We start from the raw sequence: 27,075 nt of genomic DNA on the forward strand, positions 1-27,075 counted from the left end.
CTTACCACTGGAGTCAGTCGAGACCATCTGAAGTCAAGGAAAAGGATCCCAGTGATCGTAGTCACAGTCGACCACTCGATGTATGGTGTGCTGAATGCATCAGGTGTCTGGGAGTGTCCCTGCACTCAGCACGAGACCAGCGAGACTTCTGATCAGACAGCAAAGACATTGTTCTGTCCTCCCCAACACCTCTCAACACCTCCGTCGTGGAAGGAGCCGTTTGTAGGTCTATAAGTGATGGAAGGTGGACAAAGCACAAGCTGCGGAAAGTCAAAACTTCAGGGGTCTAGACATTTGTTAGTAGCATTTCGTGCTTTAATGAATATCTCCAATTATTTCATTACAACAATGTTAAGGCCACTTGTCTAATGCTTAGGCTTTCTTCGGAACTGAAACAATGGTAGACAATCGTACTTGACAGGACCACACATTAAGAGAAGACGAGCAACTTTTTCTGAAGGTCTTTAATTTCCACACATATCCTCGCGATACCAAATGTGACACAACACATGTCAATCGTTTTGCATGAATAGTCAGTGGAGTAGGGAGGGACTCGGTCAAAGTAACCAAGACGACGGCTGTAGCAGCAGCACCATCACAATGGGGTGGTGGTAGTTGTGAAAGCCATGGTGGTGGTGGTTGAGAATCGGTCATTCAATGAGAACCAAGACAGATTGATGTCAGGGGGTGGTCTGGCTGATGTGGACAATTAGAAATATACCCGTGAGCATGACAAGGGTGGAGAGTACGGAAAGACAACTTTTTCCAACACTGGCTGCATTAGTGTCATCTGAGATGATCTCTCTGCACTCTGTGTGTGAAGGGTCCTCCCAGCATAAGAGCCAAAGAACGTCTCTGAAACACAGTGATATTAAAATTATCCTCCTTGAAAAAAAATTAGTTACCTGGGATGATTGGTTTTCTGTTATTTGTTTCTCGTCCATTCATGTCTGTGCCGCTACAGAGCTTGCACCTGACTGGGTGGCACGTTTCATATTTAAAAAAACACGCGAGTTGTATGGTACTTTGACATTTTCTCTCCTACTACCGACGTTGGCTTCGCAGCCAGGACATTTTAGGTTCACCTCGGGTTTTCTCGGCAGGTGGCACTGATGTTCTTAGTGGCCAATCTTCTCTTCAGATCTGTAATACTGGGACCTTGGCATGTCTCTCTGTAACACACACACACCACGCATGCACACACACACATACACACAAACCAAGCATACACACACATACACACAAACACACACACACACACACCACGCATGCACACACGAGTGTTATGAGTAGTGTGAGTAGTGCATCACCTTCAAACCTTCTACAGTGGGTTAAAAAACGTCTCAGACGTTTGAAGATGTAGTCTAGTCATAGGGAACAACCGTGAGTTGATTTACTCTTTTGTCTGTCCTCACGCATGGATTCTACCCCATTCAAAGTGAACTTACTTGACTGCGTGGCCAGGAGTGTGAACAAGGAGGATGTTAGCCTCCGAGACCTCACCAGCCTTAAGATGTGGAAGTTCCCATTGAGCAAAAAACCTGAAAACAGGTACAAACTGTGAACGATTCCTGGTCTGTCTCTTTCTTTCCATTCCTCCCTCCGTTCCTCTCTTTCTATATATATATATCCTCTCTAGAAACGTTTTCCCACCTGTCAACTGCAGACTAATGTTTACATCAACATACAGACGCAGTCGTACCCCTCATAGTAATCAGGCTTTGCTTACGAGTTTGGAGGGAAAGCAACATCCGCACTGGCGTTCAGCATGATGGATACAGTGCCCCGAGCTTTGGATGCGAACTGTGACAGTCAAAGTGGAACCTTCTCACACGCATGATTAGACTCAGTATAGCACTGAATTATTTAAATTATTGTTATTGTTATATAGCACATCTGTGCATCACTGTAGATTACTGTAGATTACTGACGTTTTGAGAGGCCGCTGTCCAAAACGCGAACTCAGCATTCCACGGGCATCCATCTGTCTCCTCAAAACTAGGGCACGGGTGGGTGCTCGGGCCACCAATCCCACTCGGTTGACCTGGATCCGCACAAAACCTCAGGCGGTCGATCATGTACCCTGAACATAGAGCAGCTGGTGATAAGGTCTTAAGACTATGTTACTGTTTTTAAACATTGTCTGAGGTCTTTCATTTTCACGGTTTACATTTTTAGGTTGAAAAAAAAAACAACAAAGTGACATCCATGAAGACCAGACAACCCGTCACTTCACCTGTCAGTGTGTCCTCAAGCGTGATAGCTCGTTTTCCCATCTCGGTGTACAGGTGCACAAAGTCGTACACACCTTCCCAAAACACGCTCTATGACAGAAAAATTAAACTTCACTCAATATCCCTGCTTGCGGTGATCCGTTGGGTAAATATACCCGATGTCAAGACTGAGTATTTACACATAGTCCACGCAAAGCATGACGAACAACAAATGCGTGTAGCTCTGTGGATCTGTAATTCTGTAGCTGTGTATTTATGGGTCAGCAAGAGAGATCCTGTGTTCCTATTCTTCTTTACCTTAACTTCTTGTTGTCTCACTAAACATCTCTTATTGTCTCACCAAACATTTGTTTCACGATACCATAAACACATCCGTGTGTACATAGCATTCAAACATTGCTATTTTTCATTATTGCGTTTTACAAAACGGTGAAGCCTGTGCTCTAACAGTTTTTGCTGTGTATTCAATTGAGTTCAGTTTACACGCTGTAATAAATATTTATAATTAAATTTTTTTTATATTACTACTTTTATTAAATATCCTGACTCAAGATTAATAAGCGACTAATAAAAGACAAACTTGTGCCCTTAATATAATTTCAAGTGAAATTTTTAAAAAACTTCTTGCAAGACTGATGAAAGGGAAGGAACTGCGGTTAGTTTATAAGATGCACTGGGCTGACAAGTTGTCTACCTTGTCTGCTGGAATCCAGTGGTTCGTCGCCTCCAGAAACTCGTCGTAGCGACTGATGCTGATGTTGCAAACGTCTTGAAAAGCGAACGCCGAGATAAACAGATCTGCCATTTCCGAGCAGTTTTGTCTAAAACAATAAATATCAAATAAACAAACTCTCAAAGAACCTCACCAGACTGACATCTATAAATAAAACACCTAACATATAGCCCAACGCGCAAGTATGTTTACACAACCAATAAACCCTGTGGCATACGGTGGTGAGAAAAATTTAACAGCAGCCCAACTCGACCTTTGTCACTACAGATTTGTGAAAACCTTTTATGCAAAACGGATAAATCAAATTTACAGGGCACACCAAGGATGGATGCAGAAACACAAATGCGATAAGATCGTACGCTATTATATTACAGAAGCAGATGATCAACAGTTCTTCCTCCACTGGTCGCATCAAAAGCACAAAGATTTCAAAGCGAACAAGTGGTACACGAGGCGAAGTAAACAAGCTGTGAACGCACGACACACAGGAATGAACTAACCGTCTGGTGGTGACGTCACACATGGCTGCTGGATTGAGGAAGGTGGAGAACTGCAGACACCTGCCAGTCACCAGCGACAGTAAATCAGGTGTGGGGCCCGAGCTGGGACACGCTGACGTCATCAGGTCCAGCGCCAAGACACAAGTGATGACCAGCAGACCACGTGATGACGGCATTGTCGACCCTGACACAGCTGATGACTGCAGATAGTTGTCCAAATTATGGTGTTTGTGTTTCCGAGATTTGTCAAGAAGTCTTTTGTGAGTTTTTTTTTAAAACACAGATATTTAATTTAGCTTTGATGGAAATCTGTTTCTGTATATGTTGTTGTTGTTGTTGTTGTTGTTGTTGTTGTTGTTGTTGTTGTTGTTGTTGTTGTTGTTGTTGTTGTTGTTGTTGCTGTTGTTCTCATCAGCGAGATCTAGGACGTGACCTTTGACTGTCTGGATAGTAAGAGAAGCTGCCACCACAGGAAGTACATAAGCGACTGTGCGGTGGCTGATCGTCTCTCGCTTTAAACACGAACGGAAGCCACTACAAGTACATTCAGCGGCTTATCTCCATGAACGAACTAAAATGTGATCCGGCTTCAGGGAGCAGTTTCTTCTCTAAGGTTAAATTTGGTTCAGTAATTGGTACAAGATACCGGAATCTGACTGCGGGGACACCATAGGTCAGCGTGGTGGTCTAATCTTGCGGCCATCTTTTGCCAGCTACACGCATTTCTTTTAATAGCCCTGTATCTCCTGTCATAAATGCTCCTATTCCTTTCAGTCCTTCTATCTTTCCAACGAAACTTCGCATCAAGTTAACCTGTGAGACTATAGTTACTGTGGCCCTTGCTCTGCATTCTATGGCTACCCACGGCAGTCCACAAGACTGCATCCGACACGGTTATATTTTTTTGTGTGAAAACAACAATTGCTATCACAAATCAATTGTGTCAGCTGACACAATTAGTAAAGTAAACAAGATAAGACGGTTTAAAGGTGCGTTGATTTGAATGGGTAGCAAAGCAGGAATGTATGTAAACATATATAACAACGGAAATAATGTGCAGAAGTGATAGCAACTCCTAGGGTGGGTTCAGCGCTACTCACCACACATGCCGCGTGTTTAGCTAAGGTGTGTGTGAGGTTTAAACTAAGGTGTGTGTGAGGTTTAAACTAAGGCGTGTGAGAGTGAGGTTTAAACTAAGGTGTTTGTGAGGTTAATTTAAACTAAGGCGTGTGTGCGCAAGGCTCACCTCAGCCAGCGAAGACAATGTCTTTTGTAACAATGGCGACAGTGCTATCAGCTTGTAAGTACTGTATATCTCTCCAGCGATACTGACCAAATGAAGTACTCTTCAGCTGTTGCTGCTCTTGGCGGAAGGGACCACCACTACCCATGCGCAATTCATACAAGCAGGCTTGTGACAATGAACTAATATCTGGTCACACTACAACCTGTCTACAGCTTACAATGTTGCTAACGGTGTTTGTGTCACACTACAACCTGTCTACAGTTTTACAATGTTGCTAGCGGTGTTTGACACGCTACACTACAAACTGTCTTCAGTTTACAATGTTGCTAGCGATTGTCACAGACCTAGTCGGAGCTGTAGGACTAAGCGCACGTGCAAGGATGTAAGGACGCGAAATGATGGAAGTTTTCGGAATGCGTGTCTCTATGATGTAAAAAAAAAAAAAGAAAGAAAAGGAGTGACGAGAGAGGGAAGAGCAGTTAGCGGGCAAGATATATTGGGGGAGAGAGAGCAAAGGGCGAGAGAACATGAAATTGGACGTTTGATTGTGAGTAGAAGATATTGTGTGATTGGAAGTCAAAAGCCATTGGCGAGACAGTGAGCTGAACTGATTTATAAGAAACTCATTGCATTTTGTGGATGTGTGATTTGAAGGGAAGAGCCATTGCTGAGACAGTGTATCTAAAGAATAGTATAGATATAGAGGAGCTGAAGAACACTTTACAGTCTGTGTTTATGTTATCTCAACGCATCAACGACCAGCCGTTGCGTTATTCACTGTGTTACTACCTTGAGGAAATAGATCGTAGTTAGGACTTTTTATTATTATTTACATTATTTTATTTTGTTTAGTAAACATAGGTAGACTCTTACAGTCAAATCATTTTGTTTATTTGTGTGAAAGAACGCGTAATTGTCTGACCCCAAGTGTGTTCGAAAGGGAGAGACACACTACACGGGGTCGTGACAGCGATGTTTGTTTTCTGTGATATAGACTGATACATTGATGGCGCTCTATATTGAATTTGAGTGATCAGACTACACTGATCACTAAACAACCAAAGGAATATTTGTTTAAAAAACCCTGAACGAATCAAAAGCAGCTTTGTTTTGTACCTGTATCTCGCAAACAGCGGCTTTACAAACGTGTTGCACTACGAAGCCCATAACAAGAGTTTGTTTATAACTCATATCACCAAACATAGCTTTCTCTCCTTTCTCATGTCACAAATACTGAATCATAAGAAGCCGATCTTCATACTATTCATCTTAATTTACAAAGTAGCATCTGCAGTGTGTATCTTAGTTTGTAGTGCTGGTGTTACATCATTCTGCGAGAACTTTGTGAAATCAAGCGTATCGACATTTCCTAAAATTCTGCAAAGTGTTACGCAAGCAAACGAGCAAGGAGAGTCTTGATCTCAAACACAAACTGTTTGTTACTTTACAGTATTGATCATTTCCTTTCACACACAACATTGTCTTATCTACAAGCCTCCTGTGCACGTGCATGACCTTAATGAGGCTTCGTGAATCCATGCAGCGGAAGGTTTATGCATACTTGTCAGGTGGTCAGGTCGTCAAACTCCGTCTCTTCCTACTTTTCCGCGACAGTAAAGAGACACGGACATTCATTCCAACGTTCACTCACCAACATAATGATCTCTCACTAGCTTTAAATGATGTTGACTTACTTCGCATCAAATCAAACTTTATTGTCTGTACATGGCATAGCACAAGACAATTTTTTTCTTTGGCTCTCAATCACTACTCACGTACATACATACATGCAAACATAATGTGCAGACATACCCATACACGACATTCAACACACATGTACGCCTATATTCCATCTCACACATACACAAACCTCCTGAGGAGTCCTTGTGTCCCAAAATAGAAAAACGTGAGCCGGGCCGTTGGTGAGGGAGACAGTGATACAATAATAATCATCACGACATTAGCAGCTGCAAACTACAAAAACAAAGGAAGGGGTAAACAAAGAGGTATATAAATTGTCTGCTAAGATTCCTTCTCTCTGGAACTCCATGAATAAACCTTAAGACATAATTGTGACATAAATTCAGCCAATGATATGTTTCCATTTAGATACTCCCCAACCTTTGGCAATCTTTCTGTGGACACGTGAGGGCAAAAGTTGTTCATGTTTTGCCAGTTAACTAAATGTTTCACGTCTTTCTCTACAGACCCAGGGAAAAATAGTTTTATATCACAGTGCTGAAGGCTATTTTCACAAAATGTGTTTATCTGTTTCACTTTCAGCTCCAGCTCCTCTGCTGGTCTCCCCCCCAAGTCATGGACTGTTAAGTCTATAGTCTGGCTGTTAGCCAAAAGTATATAACGTGGTGGCATGTACGTGCAGTAAAAGACAAGGTGATAGGCTGATGGCATGTGTTTTAAAGTCTTTGACTCTGAAGTAAGTTCCTGCTGAAGAGATGACAGGGCAGGAATCAGGCCAGCCTGATGAAGAAATCCAAAGAACAAAAAGGCCAACACATTAAACAGCAAGGTGATGCACTGCCAAGATTTCATCTGAACAAGCTTTGATCCTGCTGCACTCGCAACTGCAAAGGGTAGGACTGGCAGGAGAAATCTTGGTTCTTGGTGCGTAAAACATGACAAACAAGCCACTGGCACAATGACAGCAAATATAATCCATCCTTCTCTCCCCTTTCCACGTCTGATCAACAAGTGTGTGAAATTCCAGTACAGGTCAAAAGCTAAGGGACCAAGAAGCAGAGGTAAGTTGACAAGAAAATGAGTGGCTCTAGGATGGACACCATGCTGTGCAAGATTTGATGAATTTACATTATACATGATGAAGTTGTGTGGAGGGACTTTCAGACTATGAAGAAATGACAGTATGATGTCTGGGAGACTACTGACTGGACTGGACAGCAACTGTGTGGCTAGGTCAGCAGTTGTATGGAAGAAGTCTGGGTTGTAGTAAGCAGAGTTCACCATGCACAGAACAAAGAACGTCAATAGAAATGTTGCTCCTGACGCAAACATCAGCCCAATCCAGACTACATGGAATCTGCAGAATGTTTTTAAACTGTTGCATGTGAACCACATGAGTGGAACAAGAAGAAAGACTAGGAATGTTGGTCTGTTAAAAATACCTAGGCATATCAGAACACCTAGACAGGCACAATGTTTTGTATGACTCTTTAAAGCTTCCTTCTGTCCCTTGTTGGAATCTTGGCATTTATTTAAATTCTGATGCATCCCAACCAAAATCAAACACACTGATGAAACAAGAAAAGTCTCTGTTGTGTTAGAGAATGAGCGCGTCAGATAAACCCATGTAACATACGATGTTGAGAACAACCACAAAGCCAATTTGTGGTCATAGTTGATTTCTAGACACAGTTTCTTGACAAGAATGAAGTTTATCACATTGGCACAGGCGAAAAGAATCCGAGGAAGTGTAACAAGCAGTGATGACTTTACCACACCAAGTTCATCTAGCATCGGCATTAATTGATGCAAAACTCCAAATGCAGGCATCAGCAGCAAATATGGCAGAGTGATGTCCCTTATGGGTTTTTCAGGATTAAACTCCCAGGTTCTGTAGTGAGTCACATTCAGAATACTCCCTGCAAAAATACAGAACAACAAATGTAAAGAATGAAAACATAAAGACTAAAATAAAAATATATAAAACTGTGTGTTTGTGTGGACACACATTCAGAATACCCACTTATCCTTTTCTTCAATCGTCAATCAATCGACACAATGCTATAATTTTCTATAGATTGCTTTGTTTCTAACATAAAATCTACCAGTATTGCTATACCAACATTTTACATCCTAATCACTTATAGAGGTTCCTTGATAATTCCAAAACTTGCAGGCCTGTGTCAATGTCATCAAGCTAAGTTAAGCATGAGAGTTCTCTGAAGACAGTTTGCACCCATGAAAAGTTACACTAAGTTTTAATGCAAATAATCTTTGACAAACGATAGAAATCTCTTGACAAGACAGGACAGTTACCTCAGCAGCAAGCTTAATTTCCCTTACCTGCAACTATCTCAGCAGACTGAAAAAACTCATCAGGGTGGATGTAACCAGGTTGAGGGTAGAGAAGAGATGCTGCCATCACCAGTAAAAGCACCTTTGTCTTCATAGCCATGCTAAACTGAAAATGAGAGTTGACAACACATTATCAAAGACCAAAAATGTCTCATACTGAAATCTTTCAAAAGTATTTGTTTTCTACTGTTATTTTTATTGATGTGAGAATGTAGAATGTGGGGAAAGAGACTGATGAGGCTGTCATTCATTAGGATGAAATTAGGTGTGGGGGGGGGGGGAATTAGTGTTTTACGCTGAGCCAGCAAGTAAGGCTGTATCATGGCAAAGTGTCCAAACCTGTAAATAGGGCCATATGCAGAAAAAGAACAGCATGTCCAAGACAAGATCTTCACCCTGAGCAGCTAACCCTCACTGTATTTGTGACAGGCGCAAACTGTTGTGCTGCCAGACTGCCCTAACCAGTTTTGGGAAAACAGTGTCTTAAGCTGGTAAAACTTTAGGTCATTGGGATGTTAGGTGTTAGAGACAGCAGTTTTTTTAAGGCCAGCTTTTTATGAGGATGGTGCCCATCTCCTCTACTTTGCTGCTTTATCTTCCCCAACCCTCTTTGAAGACAAGTACCCATTCCTGATATAGGATTGACGGGGAAAAGTTTGCTAGTGTGTCAAAAGGCTTGGATAAAAGTGCTCTAAATGCTCGGTTATCTGCTTCCCCAGATTCAGGAAATAATATCTTGAGTTGAGATTTACCTAGTCATTAGAAACAAAACTGCATCCTATTAGATTTTTAAGGATAAAAGCCAATAATTCTTCAATATCCCTTGAAATTTATATTTGACACAAGAGAGCTTTAAGAAAGATTGCTATGTGTGGTATACATTTTGGTTGCCTTTAACTGAAATATTTTACCCCTGTATGTTGCTGCTGCTGTTATGGTGGCATACTTAGTTTACACAGCTGCCTTTTGTATATGTTTTACATGCATGGTAACATTAACTTCATTATTTTTTATATGTAACTAGAAAAGGCTTACCTCTTATTTCAGTGAGAGGAATATTTACAGGAATGTGCACAGATCTCAGCTGTGCATCATGTTTCTATTCTATTTTTCTCTTCCTCGGTGACAGTCAATGGTTTAAATAAACCTGCCATGTCTCAATTTTATCGATATTTTTGTCACTTCTGAATATTCATTCAAGCTACTGACCCAGAACATTTAATGGATGAAATAATGAGAATATAGCTTAATCAACAATGTAATGTTTGATATCAACTGAGGGAAAAAATGCAGAACTGCTATGGGAAAGGTTTGCTCGTCTTTGACAACAGCATTCGCACCTGCTGAACAGTGAATGTTTAGTTTCGTAGCATCATGGTAATAATTATGTTCTCTGATGAACTGTTGCTACTTTTCTTTAAGTCAAATATTAAACTTTCCTTTTTAGCTAAGGAGAATATAATATGACAGACGTCAACAATGTTGATATTACTTCTAGGCGTTGCGGCATCTACAACCGATAACTATTGCCATTGGCTCAGCCGATCATGTGACTGTCACATGACAATTACGGTCACCAGGTACGTGAAGCTAGTAAACGACGGCCGCACATAGACGTTCATGGTTGAACGCAGTCTTTTAATTCATTCTTTCGCAATTCTTACCCTGCCCAATCGATTTTAACCAATCTTAAACTTTGTCCCCCTCATCAATTGCCTGACCATTGTCTAATGGTGCACATGTATGTATATATAGTTCCATTTGAAGCCCACGGTAACAATTTAACTTGGAAAAGAGAAATATAAATATATATATAGGCAAACACACACCTACAAAACATAGCCTATGACGAAACAAGGCCATGGCTTTTTTAAAAATACAGTATTCCTCCCAAATTTATTGAATATAGGACGATCTAACGAACTTAAATTAGGTTTCATTCTAGCTGCTTTATATATATATAACTATATATACATAAATGTATATATTGAAAAAGAAGTTTGTACAGGACGGCGTCAGTGGAACAGGTGGTATGTGAACCACCACGTCGAGGCATGGCGCAGGTAAGATATTCTGAAAGTACGATGTATCCACTCAACATAGCCTGCACGGTGACCTAGACTAAGTTTTAAGCCTTATATATCCTCACACCGCGCCTGTCTGCCTGTTGTGCAATGACAGCTAGAGCGGGGATCGAGCTAGGCGCCTGCATGCTCGCATATATACGTATATACGCTTCCCTTGCTATACGTACGAGGCGCAATCCAATAAGTTGCATATGCATTGCCTGGCACAGCGATCGAGTCAGCAGAGCTCGACTGGCGCCTAATGCTTGCGGAAAGTGAGACAAGACACGTGTACATCTCCCTCTCTATAGACACTCGATTTCTCACACACACGTACTCTCATATGCACGCATGCGGGGGCTGGTCATTCCCAAGACATATATCGCACCACAGCCTATATGTCAAATCGTCCCACCTGTTCCTATATCGTCCCAGGCGCCAGGCCCGAAAGACAAATCGATCACCAGAAGGGGAAAGGGAGGGCCGGTGGTGTACCCGGGCCGTGGCTGTGGAGACGTCCGGCTTTACATTTGTCAGTAAATTATTGTTGTTCGTTGTCTTTTGCTTACAAACGAAATGGAAAAGAAAAAGCAATATGAGGACAAAATAAATAAAGCTAAACTTAAAGAACGCTATTTAAAGAATAGACTTCACCACTGGAGTTGCTGCTACCTCCAATAACTGTACCCGAATCTGTGATGACTGCATATCACACATGCAATAGAGTGAAGGATATATAAACCGTGTTTTTATTGTCTTTAAGCTTCATTTCTTTAAACTGTCGAGTTTTTCCCGTCCACTGCATGTGGTCGATATTCCTATAGAAAGGGTGCGAATAATTTGATCTTTTAACGTCAGTTTACCTCATTTAATGACCATGGTCATGCACTTAATTACATGTACAAATTAGCTCGTGCGCCGTGTTGTAGACCTATATATAGTTGTGTACACTTTTCCTAACGTTTGCTGTCTGAATTGTTACTAAACGAAATGTAGATATTGCCATTCCAATTATAACTTGTTAGCATACTGCTATATATTCTGGAAAAATAATAAACAGCTACAATTAATGATTAATGCAATGGGCCCGGAAAGGTTAATTTGTCTGCCCCGGCATCATTCAGTTATATGGCTTTCGGCAGCTCTGTCGATCACCGAATTCGCAATTAAGTATAGCAATTAAAGTGCGACCTGCTCTACAATAAAGTGTATTGATCACCATCCAGACTTCGAGCCTCCACTGACTGAATATGTAAATAACAATTTATATGATGAATGGTTAAGTATTTTTAAAATGATGTACGTACTTTTGCGATTCGTGGCACGCTTATACCAACGCGTGCGCTCGCGCACACACACACAAATGGATTTCTGCGAACATGGATCTAGCAGTAGTTTAACTAGTGCAGATGAACGGACCAGAAACAGAAAACGAACGTGGAACTACATATATATGTCTGGCCATAACGCAAATTTCGATCGGCTCTAATTATATAGTTGACATCTCACTATGTCGATGTGATCACGACCTTGAGAAAGAATTGACAAGAGTGATCAACACTTTTGAAGCTATATTTATCAGTACAAAGGAAATGATAATAATAAAGCATTTCTATAACGTACTCCAGCCAGCAGCAATTAAGCTCAGCATATACAATCTACACACCAAGATCCGCATCTATAATACCAATGTCAAGTCAGTCCTTCTGTATGGATCTGAGACATGGCGGGTGACAAATGCCATCACCAACAAGATACAGACATTTATCAACAACTGTCTGCGCCGCATCTTTAACATCCGATGGCCTGAGAAGATCTCCAATGCGGACCTGTGGGAGAGAGCCAACCAAAACCCTGCCAGCCTAGACATCAAGAAGCGGAAGTGGGGCTGGATTGGCCACACTCTACGAAAGCCAGCCGACAATTTAACGCGACAGGCTCTGGGCTGGAACCCACAAGGGAGGCGTAAGGTTGGGAGACCCAGACAGACGTGGAGGAGATCAGTCCACAGAGAGGCGGAGACAGCTGGCATGACATGGTGCCAGCTGGAAAGGGACGCCCAGGACAGGGTCCGATGGAGGCGTGTGGTTGCGGCCCTATGCTCCACTGGGGGCGAATAGGAAAGAAGAAGAAGAAGAAGAAGAAGATATACAATCGGTTTGACAATATCACATCACGGACTTACATCAGTGAGATGATCACACATATACGGACACAGCATACATGCACACACAAAACACACACATGCACACAGGAGTGAAAGGAACGAAAAGACAAATTGCCGCCAGGTACTTAAAGCATTTCCACAACAGCAAACTTAACCAGCTGTCAACACATTCATCAAAATCTCTTTTATTCTCTCCAAGAAAAGCAGCTTCCGATTCTTTTCTTATTTCTTTATTTCTTTCAAATTCCATTTTCATTTCTAATTTACGTTACATTTTCTAATTAACACCTCAGGGAGAGCTATATAAGGCATTGAGTGCAACTCATTGATGGTGGCAATGGGGTACATGCATATATTAGGTATATGTGCGCATGTGTGCGTGCATGCTTGTGGGGAGGAAGTGTGTATGTACGTGTGCGCGCATGTTAGGAAACATACTTTGACTTCCAACATTAGGATGCTTGAGTTAAAATCCTCCAAAAGATATGTCTACTAAAGGTATATCGCCAAAAGAATTAAGTAACAGCTAGAGAGCATGACTTTTAAAAATAAACTATATCTTGGTAAAGACACTCTGGTCAAGAGTTTAGCACATTTTGCTTTAATTAAAAACTATGCATAAATCTGACATATTTTCAAAGAATTAACTTCAAGCACAATAATTTGTCATGTTATTTAGTATAAAATATATATATGGTGTAAAGTTGTAATGCTGAAAACTGTATAGTCACACATAATGGTAATAACTGTCAATAAACATAACAGAATTCATGACTGGTATGTGACTGGGAGAGAGAGAGAGAGTCATAATCTGCATTATAGTGAATAACTTTGTAAAATGCATAGCACTCACTACTGATGCTACTTATATAGGTGTGCTTATAAAACACCATGTAAGTGCCTTAAGCCCACCTTTGTTGGTGGGAAAGGTGCTCTATATACAAACATCTGTATTACTGTAAATAAACTTTTAATTTATGCAAATAAAGGAATGGAAGTTTGATCAATAATTTTAAACTTTTTTTTTTTTTTTTTGAATAAACACATAGAGGTCAGTTAAAATTACATTTAAAAACGTGAATGAAAACCATTCTCCAAATCTGTCAGATTCCATTGTGCTACATTGCTGCATGACTAAATTTTAGTATCGAGGCATTGCTGTTGATCGAAAAGCAAAGATAAAACCATACTTTATTTTAACTATGCACCACCAGAAATTTTAAGTAAACACATCATGGAGTGTACATCATGAACCAGTAAGTGTGAAAATAAGATTTCAACAATCAAAAGTCATGCTACAGAAGTCATCCTCCAGTCATGAAAATGTATGCCATACCCACAATCACACAGGTCATGAACACAGAACTACATGTTTTTTCTACAAACAAGTGCCTCAAACTGATATTTAGGTGTAGATCTATATTCAGATATAGATACAGAATGTGTACAAATGTGCAGCAGTACACAAAATAACTTTCCTGTCCCAGAAATGTCAATCATAAAAATCCCTGTGCATATAATTTCTAACTACTGTAAGTGTTTGCACAGTGTAGTAAAGTTTTTCTATATTAACACGTTAAGGTCATAATACATTGTTGTCCTCATACACGTCCAGCTGCACCTAATGTGCATACTTTGACAAAAATTTCTTCAGATGTCTGAATCAAATCTGAAAGTCCTTTCACTTGGGTTTAGGTCACGCTTCCGACTCATTTTGCTGTACAGGAATTTCTGCATTTTCTGAGTTTTCCGCTTCATTCCTTTGCTCTGATGATTCTACCTTCTGTGGTGTTGGTGAGCGAGTAGCTTCTTTTTGTTGTGGTGTTGGTGAGCGAGTAGCTTCTTTCTGTTGTGGTGTTGGTGAGCGAGTAGCTACCTTCTGTTGCGGTGTTGGTGAGCGAGAAGCATCTTTCTGCTGTGGTGAGTCTTCTTTTTGCCCACGTTTGGCTACCTTCTTCTTTTTCTCTGACTCCTTCTTGGGCTTGACTTTACCCTTGTCCTCAGTCGTGGCAGGTGGTGGTGTACCTTGCTGCTGATCATCCTTGAATTCTTTACTCTTGGCAGACTGTCTGCCTTCATCATGATGTCGTCTCTCTAGCCTTGCACTTCTCCCCTGCCTGGGTTTCTGCAATAAAATGTCAATGTCTGGTCTGTTACTCTTTCCATTAACACAGCCTAGAAAATCCTGCAATTGGAGATAATTCAAAGTTTTCATGATCAGAATAATAAAATAAACATTTAATTTTTTCATGAAAATGAATCTCAAGTATTTTTTTGAAACCAGTCATTGACTTTTGAATGTAGTTAATGAAAACCATTAACTGGTAACATGAAAACCTCTTTGTGCATCTAAAATTCATCCTCAACCCTTACTGACTTGATAGATTATCTGTTGCAAGCCTGATTTTATACATGACTTTGCGTGTGACCCAAGGCCTACCTCTTTCTCAAGCCACCAGTTTTGTGGGTATGCTGAGATACTATCCATGAATCGCTGATTGGCCACCCAGTCATCCTCCCACTTCTTTGCACTGTACTCTGGCTGGCGCATGTTGATACGTTGAAGTATAGACTGGTTTTCTTTTATAACTCTTAGAAGTTCCCGCTGGCGCTTCTCACGATTTAAGCTGCTTGAGGAGCAAAATAAAAAAAAAATCCAGATACAGGTGCACCCACGCACGCATGCACACGCACTTGTATGCATGAGAGGTATGAACCGTAGAGTCTACGAGAGGGTCCACTAGACCTACCGTATTACACTGAAGGATTGCTTAATCTCCACTCAACCTGAGATACAATCAAAATGACATTTAAAAATTGCAGAGGGTATACTAGTTTAGTCACATATGTCACACCATATGATAAATGAGTTGACCTTCTATGTCTCAACTAGTAAAGATGTTTATTGTTGAATCATAATGGAAAAACCAAGCTTCTAGATGATCACTGCATGTAATGTCGTCCCTCACCAATACTCAACTTCGATTGTAACATATGTTATATAACATTTATTAGAATGCAAACTCCATCGACAGTTCTGCGGCTCATCTGCTTTCTAACTGTCCTACTGTCTCCCGGCTTCCTGATCCAGTCTCTTAATTGCTACATATCCAGACACAGACAGGATGATAGGTCACACTGTCTAGATTACAGAAATATGGTACTTTCTCTAGGATAGACAATCACTATGGTATAAATCACATGAATGTAAATCAGCAACGTGATAAATATTAATCTCTTACCTTAATCTCCAATCTGACTTAGAACATTTAATTACTGTACAGTAAGCCATTTAGATGAGTTACAATTAGCAAAAAGATGTCCTTGATGATACTGAACACTATAACTGTGATATCAAGCATTTATTAACTTCCATATCCTCATTAGTTAAGTGTACTTTTTAAAACATTTTCAAAACAAGCCTACCTTTTGTATTCATAGTTATTGCGATTATCTATCCGGCCACGTGTTCGCATGATGTAAGACATTTTTTCTAGAAGGGTCCGGTTGTCACGCTCTATTATTGCCAGGCGCTCTTCTTCAAGCTAAAAAAACACAGCAAATCATCAAATCCTTTAATCAGAACACAACTCTCCCTGGGTGAATATTGATTAAAATTATATTAGTGAATATTGATAAAATTAGCTGACATCTATATGCAACATACTGAGCTCATCTTCACAAGGGGAAATGTGATCTACAAATTACTATTATGTTTTTGATCCAGTACAATGGTGAATGTAAATGATAAGTTCAGTTATTGTTGACAGAAGGACAACACGAACATATCTTAGTGCTTTTAGGAAGATATATCAACACAGGGCAAGGAGACAAATCACACCTTATGCCATTAGCTCTACTTTTGCCCTACAGCAGAAGATTTAAGCTCCTAAACAGCAGAGATGGTGAAGCCAAGACATCAAAACAAGCTACACTGTGGAATTGCAGTGCTACAAATTGCAGTGCTCGGACATGATGCTTGTTTCTTTATTTGGCACAATCACATGTATAAAAAATATATATAGACTCACCTGTAATTTCTTTAACTTCAGATGAAGATGCATGTATGTTGGAGGTGGCTTAGTGTCAACCATAGGCTTTGCATCGTACACCTTAAAGAAGAAATTCTGTCATTTTGTCTGCTCACAATTTATCCTTATTTCCCTATTTCAACAGCCTATTAATGTTCCACATTGATAAGACCAATCTGACTTGAAAAGAATGTTTTTCAGACACAGCTTTATAATTTTAAAAGAAATCTTCCTGTGCATGCCTCAAGCAGTCTAGGAAAATAAAAGGCATTTCATCAACAACATCGTTATTATCACAGCTACATCACTGTAGTCAGAGTAACTTACGTAAAGAGGTATTCATATGAATACTTCATTCAATTCTCTTTGGAAACAAATTACCGACATGTCGAATTATTCTTCTTCTTATTCCTGTTTGTCTCCAGTGGAGTATATAGCCATGTTGAGTTATATCAATAATTTTGGGATCCATGATACAAGTTAATGCCAGAAGAGGTTAATATCAAATAAAGGATTAGTCACACCTTTTTTTTTTTTAAGTAAAGGGAAGAATGGTGGGGGATCTACACTATCTGTGTGTGTGTGTGTGTGCACAGTCGTGAGTGTGTGGGCATGCATGTGTAGAATTGTGAGAGAAAATAAGGGAGAGGGTGAGTGAATAGCCAGTATATGGGAAAGTAAACATCTGGTAAAAGAGTGTTTCTAAAACCCTGCTAAAATTCCTAAAATTCAGTGTGCTGTCATGTGATAATTAATGGCAGTATATCATGTCCATCTTCTGAACAGCTCACTTTATTTCAGGTTGAAGATTTATGTACTGATCAATGAGCTGATTATATATATTTTTATGCCAGGAGATGGATGCCCAGACATGCATTGTGCAAGAATCTATAATACACCCACTATGTAAATGATGGTCTGCTTTTATACAAATTCCCTTTTTAAAAAAGAAGAAATCTTGCACACTTATTTCCAGTTTAAGTGAATGCTATTCTTCCATGCTATCAAAATGTCATTTAACACAAAAATCAATGCAGGTGCAATTTCCTTAACCTCCATCAACCACAGAGTAACAAGAGCAAATTTCCTGGGCTGTTACCCTGAATCATTGGTCCCTCTGTCGTTGCATTTACTACAAATTTGATGGCGTTGTCAATTTATCACAGACAAGTTGCTACACTCTAAGCTCAGCAGATTTCATGCACAGCCATGAATAGCATTTCCTCTAGCAAAGTGATGAATGTGGTTGATCCCTTGTGTGAAATCAATACTTCCTTGGGCCAGTTAATGAGCATACACAGTAGCAGCTGATATGATTACACCGTGTGGCTCAATAAACGTGATTCTCAGTTTCTTCTCTGTGTGCGTATATATATATCATGAAGTAGATAGCTGACCTCTCCTGTAACCATACCCTAGTTCAGTAATCTTTGAAGATTCAAAATACCAATATTTCCAAGTGTACAAATAAATCTCTCAGCAGTTCCATATTGCACTTGTATATGATGGGCACAAGAAAGATCATACCTATAATTTTCTCAGACATGAAAACAGTAAGAGGTCATGACTTTCATATTACTTGCGAAGATCACATACCATGATGTAGTTTTGCCTGTAAATCCCAGGCCATTTGTTACACTTCATAGGGATAAAGACGTACAAGTTTATGTATTTTCTTTTAGACATGGCATACATTGGACATAATAATAAAGCTTTTCCCAGCATCAGCCGCACTCCTAACACTTTGCAGATGTATGCACAGAAGAATGAGCTCACATCTTTCTTAGGGTAGAATCAAATGTACCTTCACAACATGCACACAAAATGCATACACACACACAGAAATGGAGGGTGGAAGTAACCAGATTACCCATGGAAAACCTCTAATAGTCATCCCTGCTAACAAGTGTCACATGCAGAGAACTGGTAGGTTGAAACCAGGGTATTAAACCATAACAATCATTTCTATCTGTTCTAGTAACAGCAGATTTAGAGACTGCACCACCAACTGCCCCAACAACAAATGAAATTGCTCCTAAGCTGGTTCTACCATTAGGTGAACTAGAGAGTCTGCCTTTGTTTTAAAACCCCTTATTATGTTAGTATTGAAAGCCTAGTTCCAAACATTCTTGAGTGAATGATGCCATGACTGTATATGCTGATATCGATTCAGTTTCCAAAACAACTTTGGGGTTGGGTGGGGGATTGAACAGAAGGTAGAGAGAGGATAGAGTAATATTCAATGGCTGGTCAGCAGAATCTTCACTGACAGCCATCTTGCAGGAAGGAATGGAACAGTGTGTGTTAGCAGTGAGCTTCAGGGAAATATGTAGACAGACTTGGTGGTGTTAATGAGCATTGGGACGGCTGATGCAGAAAAGTGAAATCAAAAAAGAAAAAGTCAGTTCTTCTTATTTACTTAATGATTCTTGGTTGATTGGGTTAGAATAGTAAATATAGTAGCATTTTCTTATTTATTAAAAATTTTCAACGGATTATATTATCTAAAAGTAAAACTGTTGGAATGGATAAATGACTTAATCATTAAATGCACTTATAAAGCAGTTGAATTTGACTAAATATGGGGAAGCAAACAGATGAATTTTTTTTTCCCATATAAATATATTTTGGACACAGGGCACAGCTCCCATGTTTAAATTGCCCATTGGGATTAATAAAGTCTGCTGTTATTGTTATTGAATGGCTCTAAGTACACCTTGAAATAAACTTTAAGCCAGTGTTTAATCATGTGGTACATTTATCCATCAAATATAGCACTTTGTATCATTCCACCTATGAAATGTTAAGAGGAATTCTTTGACTGAATAGAGATAAAGGTTTAGTGGTTAAAGTATAAATAAGAGCACTGTAAATATCATTTAGTCCTCTAAAGTACTTTCAGTCCTTGCTAAGTTACCCTTGGACTAAGCCTACACTCCAGCTATCTCAAGTGAGCCTGTCAAAAAAGCGTATATTCATATATTAATTCCATCTAAGTCCAACCTACAATAAATTGACTGTTGTGTGAATAGCACTGCTTGAAAAAGTTCAAGTGATCATCGATAAATCACTATACCTTTTATACAGCAACTTCGTGTGTGTCATTTATAATACTTCTGCCCTATCGTTTACAAATGTATAAAGCTGTGGAGTTTATAACTGCCATAGCGATTATATTGTGAGAAAACTTAAATAATGTACGCATTGTTTGGTTGATTGATAATAAAGAGCTAATTTATGAGAAGGAAAAGAAAATATACATGTGCATAAGTCACGCTTATAATACTTCATGTAATAAGTACTACAGCAGCAGTATATATCTCGGCTAATTCTCGATCAGGTATGCAACCATTTCGCTTCCTTCAGACATTAATCGGGGTCGCTGAACTAACCTTTCTCCGGTGTTCTTTGTAATATGTGGTATCCCATCGCTGCTGTAGGAGCTTGTTGTGTGTTGGGAGAACGGACTGATACGCTCTGTGCATCCTGACGACGCCTTGAACCCCACCTCTAGAATGGGCAGGTCAACAATCTCTCGTCGAAGCTTTAGTCCGCGCACTCTCTGTTACTACCACGTGACCAAGCTTCGCAACGGAAGCTGTGCGTCGCCAGCCGGTCACGTGGAGCCGCTAGTCCCATCGACCGACACACTCGGTACACACAGGCGTCGTCAAGCAGGCCAAGGAGGTGAAATGCTGGCCAAGGAGTGCGCCTCGCTCCAGTGCTGTTGTCCTAGAGACATTTTCTCTTAGAATCACCTCTTGGTCAGCGATAAACACGTACTTACAGTTACAGATTATATAACCACCGGACACCGGTCTGTTCCCCTCGGGTCGCCAAGCGAGATCGTTTGCGAGACAAGAGGAAGCTGTTCTTCATTAGTAATTATGGTCATAACCTCTGACTGCACGCGCGCGTGTGCGTGAGAGAGAGAGAGGAGTCGTGTGTAAGGGTTGTTCTAATCTTCTGTGATGGGTTATGACTGCGGTTACATCTAGTTGTGCTGATCTGTATGTGCGAGTTTCCTGTTGGGAAAAAAATAAGCGTTTGTCTTCTCACCCAATCGATGGGCGCTGTAAAGGCGCATTGCATTCGTTAAACGATCATTTCTTTCCAGACATTTTTTATCCATCACTTGACCATACAAATGGATTTCCTTAGTTTATGGTATTTTAGTATTTAGCACGAACAATTCAGCAGCTGTAGACCAGGGTGCCAACTGCCAATGAAACAGGTAAACGTCAACCTCAAACACCCTATAGGAGGTTACAGTGGACTATAAACTTATTATATTCTGCATGGCCATGTATTACAAGTAATCTCGACATAAATATGAGGCTTCCCTCACGAATGTTTAGGAATTTATATTTTCACTTATTATATAGAGTCTAGACACACGTCTGAGAATTCTCTCGACAATACCTCGTGAAACCATTTGTAGCTTACAATAAACTGCATGCATGTAGTAACTGATAAATGCCGTTAAAGATGTATTTGCTTAGCAAAAAAACAGAACGGGGTACAGCTGGAGGAGGTGAACTAGGAATTAAGCCACTTACCTCTTCACGGACAGCAACATCTAGAAGAGTGGCAGGTAAATGGGAGATGGCAATTATAATGGGATGGTTCTGGTTTTTTGGTCATCATGATGTAACGTCCCAATTACAGTACTATAGATGCTCATTTAGTCGTCCTGGATCACAATCAACAGGTCATGCACAAGACCACCAGTCCACTCCTTCACGCGCGTGCAGCTCTTCGTCTGGTCACCGCTCTCTAAGGTACCTTGAAGGACAGTCTTCGACAGTGTCGTGCCGGGTTACATGGCCAAACCAGACTAGCTAAAGCTGCTTGACTGATGAGAGGAGGGGTTAATGCATGGTGTCCTATGAGTACTTGGTATTGTCACTTTAGATTCGTCATATCTTATCGTGATTTCAAAATGACTCAAATGTTATGTGATGGGGCGGGGGACGTGAGATAGCAGCACTCTGGATGCACCTAAGTTTCGATTTCCTTCAGGATGGTCGGTTTTTGTTTTGTTGTTGGTTTTTTTTGTTTTTGTTTTTTGTTTTTTTTTTTTTTAAAGAGCAGCCACAAGTGTGATTTGTGTATAAGACATGAAAGAAGAGTGAGTTTGAACAGATCGGTTGAATCGCGAAAAGTTCGTGGTTGGAGTGTCGATTGCTGGTCAACCCCACACCTCCTAACGACAAACCGATTTGACGGTAATAATTTTCGTTCATGCTTGCTTTCCCTCAGGTGATATCACGCGGACTCGTTGTGGCCGCCCGGAAGCTGGCTGTTCGCTTCCTGTCATGTGATCACCAATCGTGACGTAGCCCGCGCTAATCCAACACAGCTCTCACTGTCTCCGCTATCGGGGATGATCAACATGACAAAGCGTGAAGTGTTGAAGCGTGAGAATCACCATGAGCTCTGCTAGTAAGGTAAAAATGACTGTTCAACGTAGCCTACAAGTGCGCTGTGCTCATTCTACAAGAAACTGTAAATGGAATGGTCTCTACTGTAGAGATTATGTTTTTGTTCTTTTGTCCAAGGTCAAACGTTTTCAGAGAGATTTTGCGTGATCGAGCAGCAGGATCCAAAAGCCTTGTACCAAAGCTGTTAAATCTGTACATGAATTGCTCACGCTTCAGTACAAGTTCAGGGCATTGCTCAAAGTCTGAAGAAACGAATAATACAGTTGTATCTAAAAATGTCGGAGAGGATTATTCCAAGAGAGCACATTGTGTATACCTTAGCATTCTCCTTATATATATATATTTAAAAAGTTGCATTTCACATGATTACTAGAAGTGTTAATGTTAAAAAAAAAAGAAAATCAGAACATGTAATATAATTAATGATTGTATCTGTGGATTAAGAGTCAGCTAACTACATGAGAAGGCAAATGAATAAGGCAAGGGATGTTGAACAGGGCATCTGCTAAGGCTTAATTCTTTGGGGTCCCAGGGACCCCTTCTTCAGATTTTTAAGGGGTCCCTGTTCTTCGCTCAAATTTGAAGGGGACCCCATTGACGAAAATTGAAGGGGTCTTCCGAACTTTTAATGCGTACTGTACGCAATTTTTTGCGTAAGCAGAAGCCCTGTTGAATATTTTGAATGTGTATAGGTTGTTAAATAATGTTGGTATATATGAATTAACAGACAACAATGCTACAACAGACATTTCCATGCTTATTCTTACAGCCCCAAATAGGTCTTTTTTTCCTGAATATTTAAGACATTTCACTCTTCAGCTTTGTAATACCTGAGCCAAACAACAAAAATAATTTTCCTAATGTTTCTAAACCAAAGACCTTGTCACCAAGATTTTTATCACAAGTGGTCGTTTATAGATACAATATAAAATAGCAATAATCCGTTAGCAAAAGTCTGAAGTTACAGTGCAGGTTTACAGCATTTACATCAGAGGTCCTGACATAACCCATTACAGTCAACAGGACCCTTAACCAAATCTGTCCATCCTTCCTTTCATTCCATTCTTTTTACCTTGGCTTTTAGTTAGGAGCTTATTATTCACGAATAGACCAAGCTTTCCAGTCATTGGGCTATGTGAGCCTTGAACCTCTGTGACCTTTGATCTGCACCGGATTCAAACACATAAAAAGCTATAGATATCCACATTCTGAAAAAAAACTGTGTGATGTCTCACTGTGTTTCCGTCTAGTATTGCATGGTCCTGTGTGTATGTAAAGCACTTTGAGCTTAGCTAGTGCTGGGAAAAGGTGCTACATAACTAAGCTGTATAATTATTGTTCTTTCAGCAAATTGGAGTGGTTTCTGAATAGTGTAAAGTTTCACTCAGTAAAAGTAAAACAATATTTATCTAATAACGGTCTTTCAGCTACTCTTAAAGCAGTGGAAAGTTATGATAAACATGATTGTTACAGCAGCAAGTGGACAGACCATGAGATTGAAATGTTGCAGACAGCAGTGAACAGGTTCAGTGAAGATTTATACAAACTCACAGAAGTCATCAAGAGCAGAACACTGTAAGTGTCCTTTTCACTTAAGTCCTGCCAAATTATGTGGTAATAAGCATCAAGTAATCAAGAGTTTTATGAAATCAATCACACTTAACCTCTGTAAATGAGTCAATTTTTTACAATGGTGGGAAGCAGATAGCCAAATAGTTACAGGACTACCATCCAAGGCCAAAGGCATGCACATGTTTTGCAACATACTTTCCCCAGTTGACACTGATGTAGGATGGTTACTTGAACCCTAATGTGAATAGGGAAGGAAAGCAACATGGGAGAGAAGATAGCACATTGCCCTTCAACAATCAAGAAGTTGTAGGACTGCCTTTCTTCACACCAAGTAACCAGTAGTTTGACAGATTTGTGCATACTTTGAGATCAATATAAAGCTAGAAAATAACTGTTATATTCAATATTTCTGCTTCCCAAATCTATAAATTTTTTGATAAAAGTGCATTTCTCATTTTAAAATGAATTTGTAAATGTGATACAAGTCTAGTTTGAACTTTCATTAATTTGATCACCAAAATTTACATTGATGTTTTCTGGAGATTGATTTTGAATTGGTTATTATTTTTTATTTTATTTGTTGTTTGCATTTTCTTTCAGGATGCAAACATATGATCAGATAAAGAAAAAAGCCCAGCAAGATGGTAGTCTGCAGTCTCTGGTCAAAGCTCAGGGGAAACCACCTATGCCGCAGCAAAACATAAGTGAGTGGTAGAGAAATAGTATGCCATGTGTGAGAAACTCCTTATAGCTTTTAGATGGTGACTGGGGATATAATGTTGGTACATGAACAAATTCCCCAGATATTGTGTGGAAATAGTGTGAGATTAATCCAGTACAAGTTCAGGGCTTTTCTCAAAATCTTTTTTTCTCTCCTACTTAGGAGATTTGATTACCCGTGTTCTACTTAACTACAGTAAATAGTTTAAAAGGTATGGGAACAGTTTTTTCAAATATTATTCTTTTTTTTTTAAAACCCTTTATGCTACAGATGTTCTTGTGTGAGCCATCTGTCATTGTTATAGAAGGCTTACACAGCAGTTTGTGTGCTACAGCTATCTGATACTTTGTGTGCAGAGATGGATTTCTCAGAGTCAGAGCCCAGTGTTTCAGAGGAAGAGGTAGACATTGAGGAGCTGGAGCTTAACAAAGTGGACTTAGATTCAGGTTAGATACAAAGTATTTTGTTGTCAACAGTATTAACTATTAATATTAAGCTAACAATAAGAGCTTTATGTGTTTCAATTATTTGCAACATTTTATGCTGTGTGCATTGCAGTTAAGAGATAGTTCAGACAAGGCTAAAAAATTTAAAACTTCAGAAAATAAAGATGAACTAGTCATCTTGTTTCTAAATTGTTAGTTTATCTATGAGTGCTGATATTTAGAAGATATTTTCCAGAATAGAAGTGAAGTGAAACCCTGACTCTTAGAAGCTACATATATGATTCATAGTAATGGAAAACCTAGCAAGCTTAACTACTTAGTTGCTAAAAAATAAAGATGATTGATGCTGGCTAAGGGTATTGATTTTAAGATTTTTTTGCAGATGACTACTCAGACTTGATGTGACAATAGAGCTTCAGTTTTAAGAGTGTTTTACTCTATTCCTATGTCTCCGTGACTGGACATAAAGGAACTGACGATCGTGAGAAAAATATGTATTTTTTGTGACATGTTTGTTGTTTTTACCACTACCTCTGACTTTCATGCTTTTGAGTAGTGACATGTTGAAAAGTGAAAACAAACGTTAACATGTGTATGGGGTTGCATAATTTTGGATGCAAGAAATTGAGAATCGAGCAGTCAGGCTTATACAACGAGATGCTAAAAGAACACCAAAAGAGAAGCAAGTAAGAGAGTTTGGCAGGGTGATTTGTTATTTTGTATTACTGATTTGTGAAATAATGAGCTGAAAAGTTAACTGCAATACCACTGTTTTTGAGATGGAGGTTGTATTCTATTAGAAAATGCCGTGTGGTAGTTGTCTTGAAAGTAGCTTATCTAATGCTATATGTCATGAGCTGCAAACAAATCAAGGTCTGGGTGAGGCAAAAGAAAGAGTAAATTCCTGGATGGGTGGATACTGAGACCAAAGTGCTTTGGTATCTTATTCCATTTGTACAGAAGAATGATTGTACAGTTCTGAATCATACTGTAAATGTTCATTTACCATGTGATATCAAAATACTCATTTTGTCATTTATGTAAGTGAGACAAACTTATTTTTGATGCATTTTTGCTGCCTCTCAGGGATGAGGAACACATTTGTTGACTTTCAATTCATCAGATGTATTGAATACTTAAAATGTCTGTGTATTTTGGAATATCTTCGTAGTTGTGAGTAGTTTTTAGCTTGATGCAGAATGGATCTATTTCAGTCCTAATAAAAGTGCTCATGTACTCCTTTTGCATTGTTCAATATAAAAATATATTAAACTCATCTTGATACGTGTTTCTAATACTGTTTTCTTGTGTTTTGATGACATTAAACAAAATTTTGAAATGTGGTTATAAATGACCACTTTAAAAAAAATAGCACGCTCAAGACCCATTTAACTGTTAAACTGACATTTCATTCTCATACCCTGAGAGCAGGCATTTCTATATGAATTAACCCTCTTAGCACGACAAAACTATACCTATTACAAAGACTGACTAATAACTGAAGACGACAGTGGGTAATATTTGTTTTTATTATTGCTGCTTTCAGACCTATGAACCTTTAACACTTTTTAGAAAGGAGAAAACTTGAACTTTGCAATAAAAGTAAGAAAAATCGCTTTCCCCAGCAAAGCCACAATTGTGGTTCATCATGTTCGACAGGTTAACAAGAAATCTACGAAATACATTTTGACTATAATGAAGAAAGCTAATATGAATACTAGAAAAGGAGGTGAATTGGGGGAGATACAAGGGAAGAATTAAATTTCCTCTCGCTGGTAACTACGTTCATGCTCATATTTACACCATGGTACATAAAGACTCCGAACATGGAAGATAGGACTGGTTATTCCATACAGTGC

The 27,075-nt window shown here is 39.5% G+C and overlaps 3 protein-coding genes across 6 annotated transcripts; all 3 read right to left on the reverse strand.

The window, feature by feature from the left end:
• Positions 1 to 449: 449 nt before the first annotated feature.
• LOC112555871 (ADP-ribosyl cyclase/cyclic ADP-ribose hydrolase-like) lies at positions 450 to 4,964 on the reverse strand. Its single transcript, XM_025224432.1, has 9 exons — positions 4,714 to 4,964; positions 3,468 to 3,667; positions 2,929 to 3,055; positions 2,237 to 2,324; positions 1,932 to 2,083; positions 1,730 to 1,803; positions 1,449 to 1,541; positions 1,086 to 1,172; positions 450 to 855 (listed from the first exon to the last, which is right to left on the reverse strand). Exons 2-9 carry the CDS (start codon positions 3,641 to 3,643, stop codon positions 681 to 683), a joined length of 972 nt encoding a protein of 323 aa, XP_025080217.1. The 5' UTR covers positions 3,644 to 3,667; positions 4,714 to 4,964; the 3' UTR covers positions 450 to 680.
• A 1,443-nt stretch (positions 4,965 to 6,407) lies between these two features.
• LOC112555681 (GPI mannosyltransferase 4-like) lies at positions 6,408 to 10,662 on the reverse strand. Of its 3 annotated transcripts, none has more exons than XM_025224156.1 (3): positions 10,599 to 10,662; positions 8,758 to 8,875; positions 6,408 to 8,333 (listed from the first exon to the last, which is right to left on the reverse strand). In XM_025224156.1, exons 2-3 carry the CDS (start codon positions 8,867 to 8,869, stop codon positions 6,736 to 6,738), a joined length of 1,710 nt encoding a protein of 569 aa, XP_025079941.1. In that variant the 5' UTR covers positions 8,870 to 8,875; positions 10,599 to 10,662; the 3' UTR covers positions 6,408 to 6,735. The 3 variants fall into 3 exon arrangements, with proteins under 3 accessions (XP_025079941.1, XP_025079940.1, XP_025079939.1); XM_025224155.1 differs by lacking the exon at positions 10,599 to 10,662 and adding an exon at positions 9,805 to 10,312; XM_025224154.1 differs by lacking the exon at positions 10,599 to 10,662 and adding an exon at positions 9,109 to 9,262.
• A 2,554-nt stretch (positions 10,663 to 13,216) lies between these two features.
• Positions 13,217 to 21,193, reverse strand: LOC112555321 (neurofilament medium polypeptide-like). 2 transcript variants are annotated; one of them, XM_025223670.1, is made up of 5 exons: positions 20,426 to 21,193; positions 17,034 to 17,114; positions 16,429 to 16,547; positions 15,443 to 15,632; positions 13,217 to 15,127 (listed from the first exon to the last, which is right to left on the reverse strand). In XM_025223670.1, the coding sequence occupies exons 1-5, from the start codon at positions 20,516 to 20,518 to the stop codon at positions 14,699 to 14,701; spliced, it is 912 nt and encodes a 303-aa protein (XP_025079455.1). In that variant the 5' UTR covers positions 20,519 to 21,193; the 3' UTR covers positions 13,217 to 14,698. The 2 variants fall into 2 exon arrangements, with proteins under 2 accessions (XP_025079455.1, XP_025079456.1); XM_025223671.1 differs by having other exon boundaries at positions 15,443 to 15,629; positions 20,426 to 21,115.
• Positions 21,194 to 27,075: the final 5,882 nt, after the last annotated feature.

Source organism: Pomacea canaliculata, linkage group LG14 (genome assembly GCF_003073045.1).
Source record: "Pomacea canaliculata isolate SZHN2017 linkage group LG14, ASM307304v1, whole genome shotgun sequence".
Lineage (NCBI taxonomy): Eukaryota > Metazoa > Mollusca > Gastropoda > Architaenioglossa > Ampullariidae > Pomacea > Pomacea canaliculata.

Excerpts from the sequence above, each read along its gene's own strand:
- LOC112555871 (XM_025224432.1), bottom strand. The coding sequence starts at position 3,643 with ATGCCGTCATCACGTGGTCTGCTGGTCATCACTTGTGTCTTGGCGCTG. Across the intron at positions 1,804-1,931 it reads GGACAGCGGCCTCTCAAAAC|TTCGCATCCAAAGCTCGGGG; the intron begins GTCAGTAATCTA and ends TGACTGTCACAG. Across the intron at positions 1,173-1,448 it reads ACTCCTGGCCACGCAGTCAA|AGAGACATGCCAAGGTCCCA; the intron begins GTAAGTTCACTT and ends TGTGTGTTACAG.
- LOC112555321 (XM_025223670.1), bottom strand. The coding sequence starts at position 20,518 with ATGCACAGAGCGTATCAGTCCGTTCTCCCAACACACAACAAGCTCCTA. Across the intron at positions 17,115-20,425 it reads ACAAAGAACACCGGAGAAAG|GTGTACGATGCAAAGCCTAT; the intron begins GTTAGTTCAGCG and ends TTCTTCTTTAAG. Across the intron at positions 15,128-15,442 it reads ACTGGTGGCTTGAGAAAGAG|AAACCCAGGCAGGGGAGAAG; the intron begins GTAGGCCTTGGG and ends ATTTTATTGCAG.
- LOC112555681 (XM_025224154.1), bottom strand. The coding sequence starts at position 9,144 with ATGCTGTTCTTTTTCTGCATATGGCCCTATTTACAG. Across the intron at positions 8,876-9,108 it reads GCATATGGCCCTATTTACAG|TTTAGCATGGCTATGAAGAC; the intron begins GTTTGGACACTT and ends TCTCATTTTCAG. Across the intron at positions 8,334-8,757 it reads GTCTGCTGAGATAGTTGCAG|GGAGTATTCTGAATGTGACT; the intron begins GTAAGGGAAATT and ends GTATTTTTGCAG.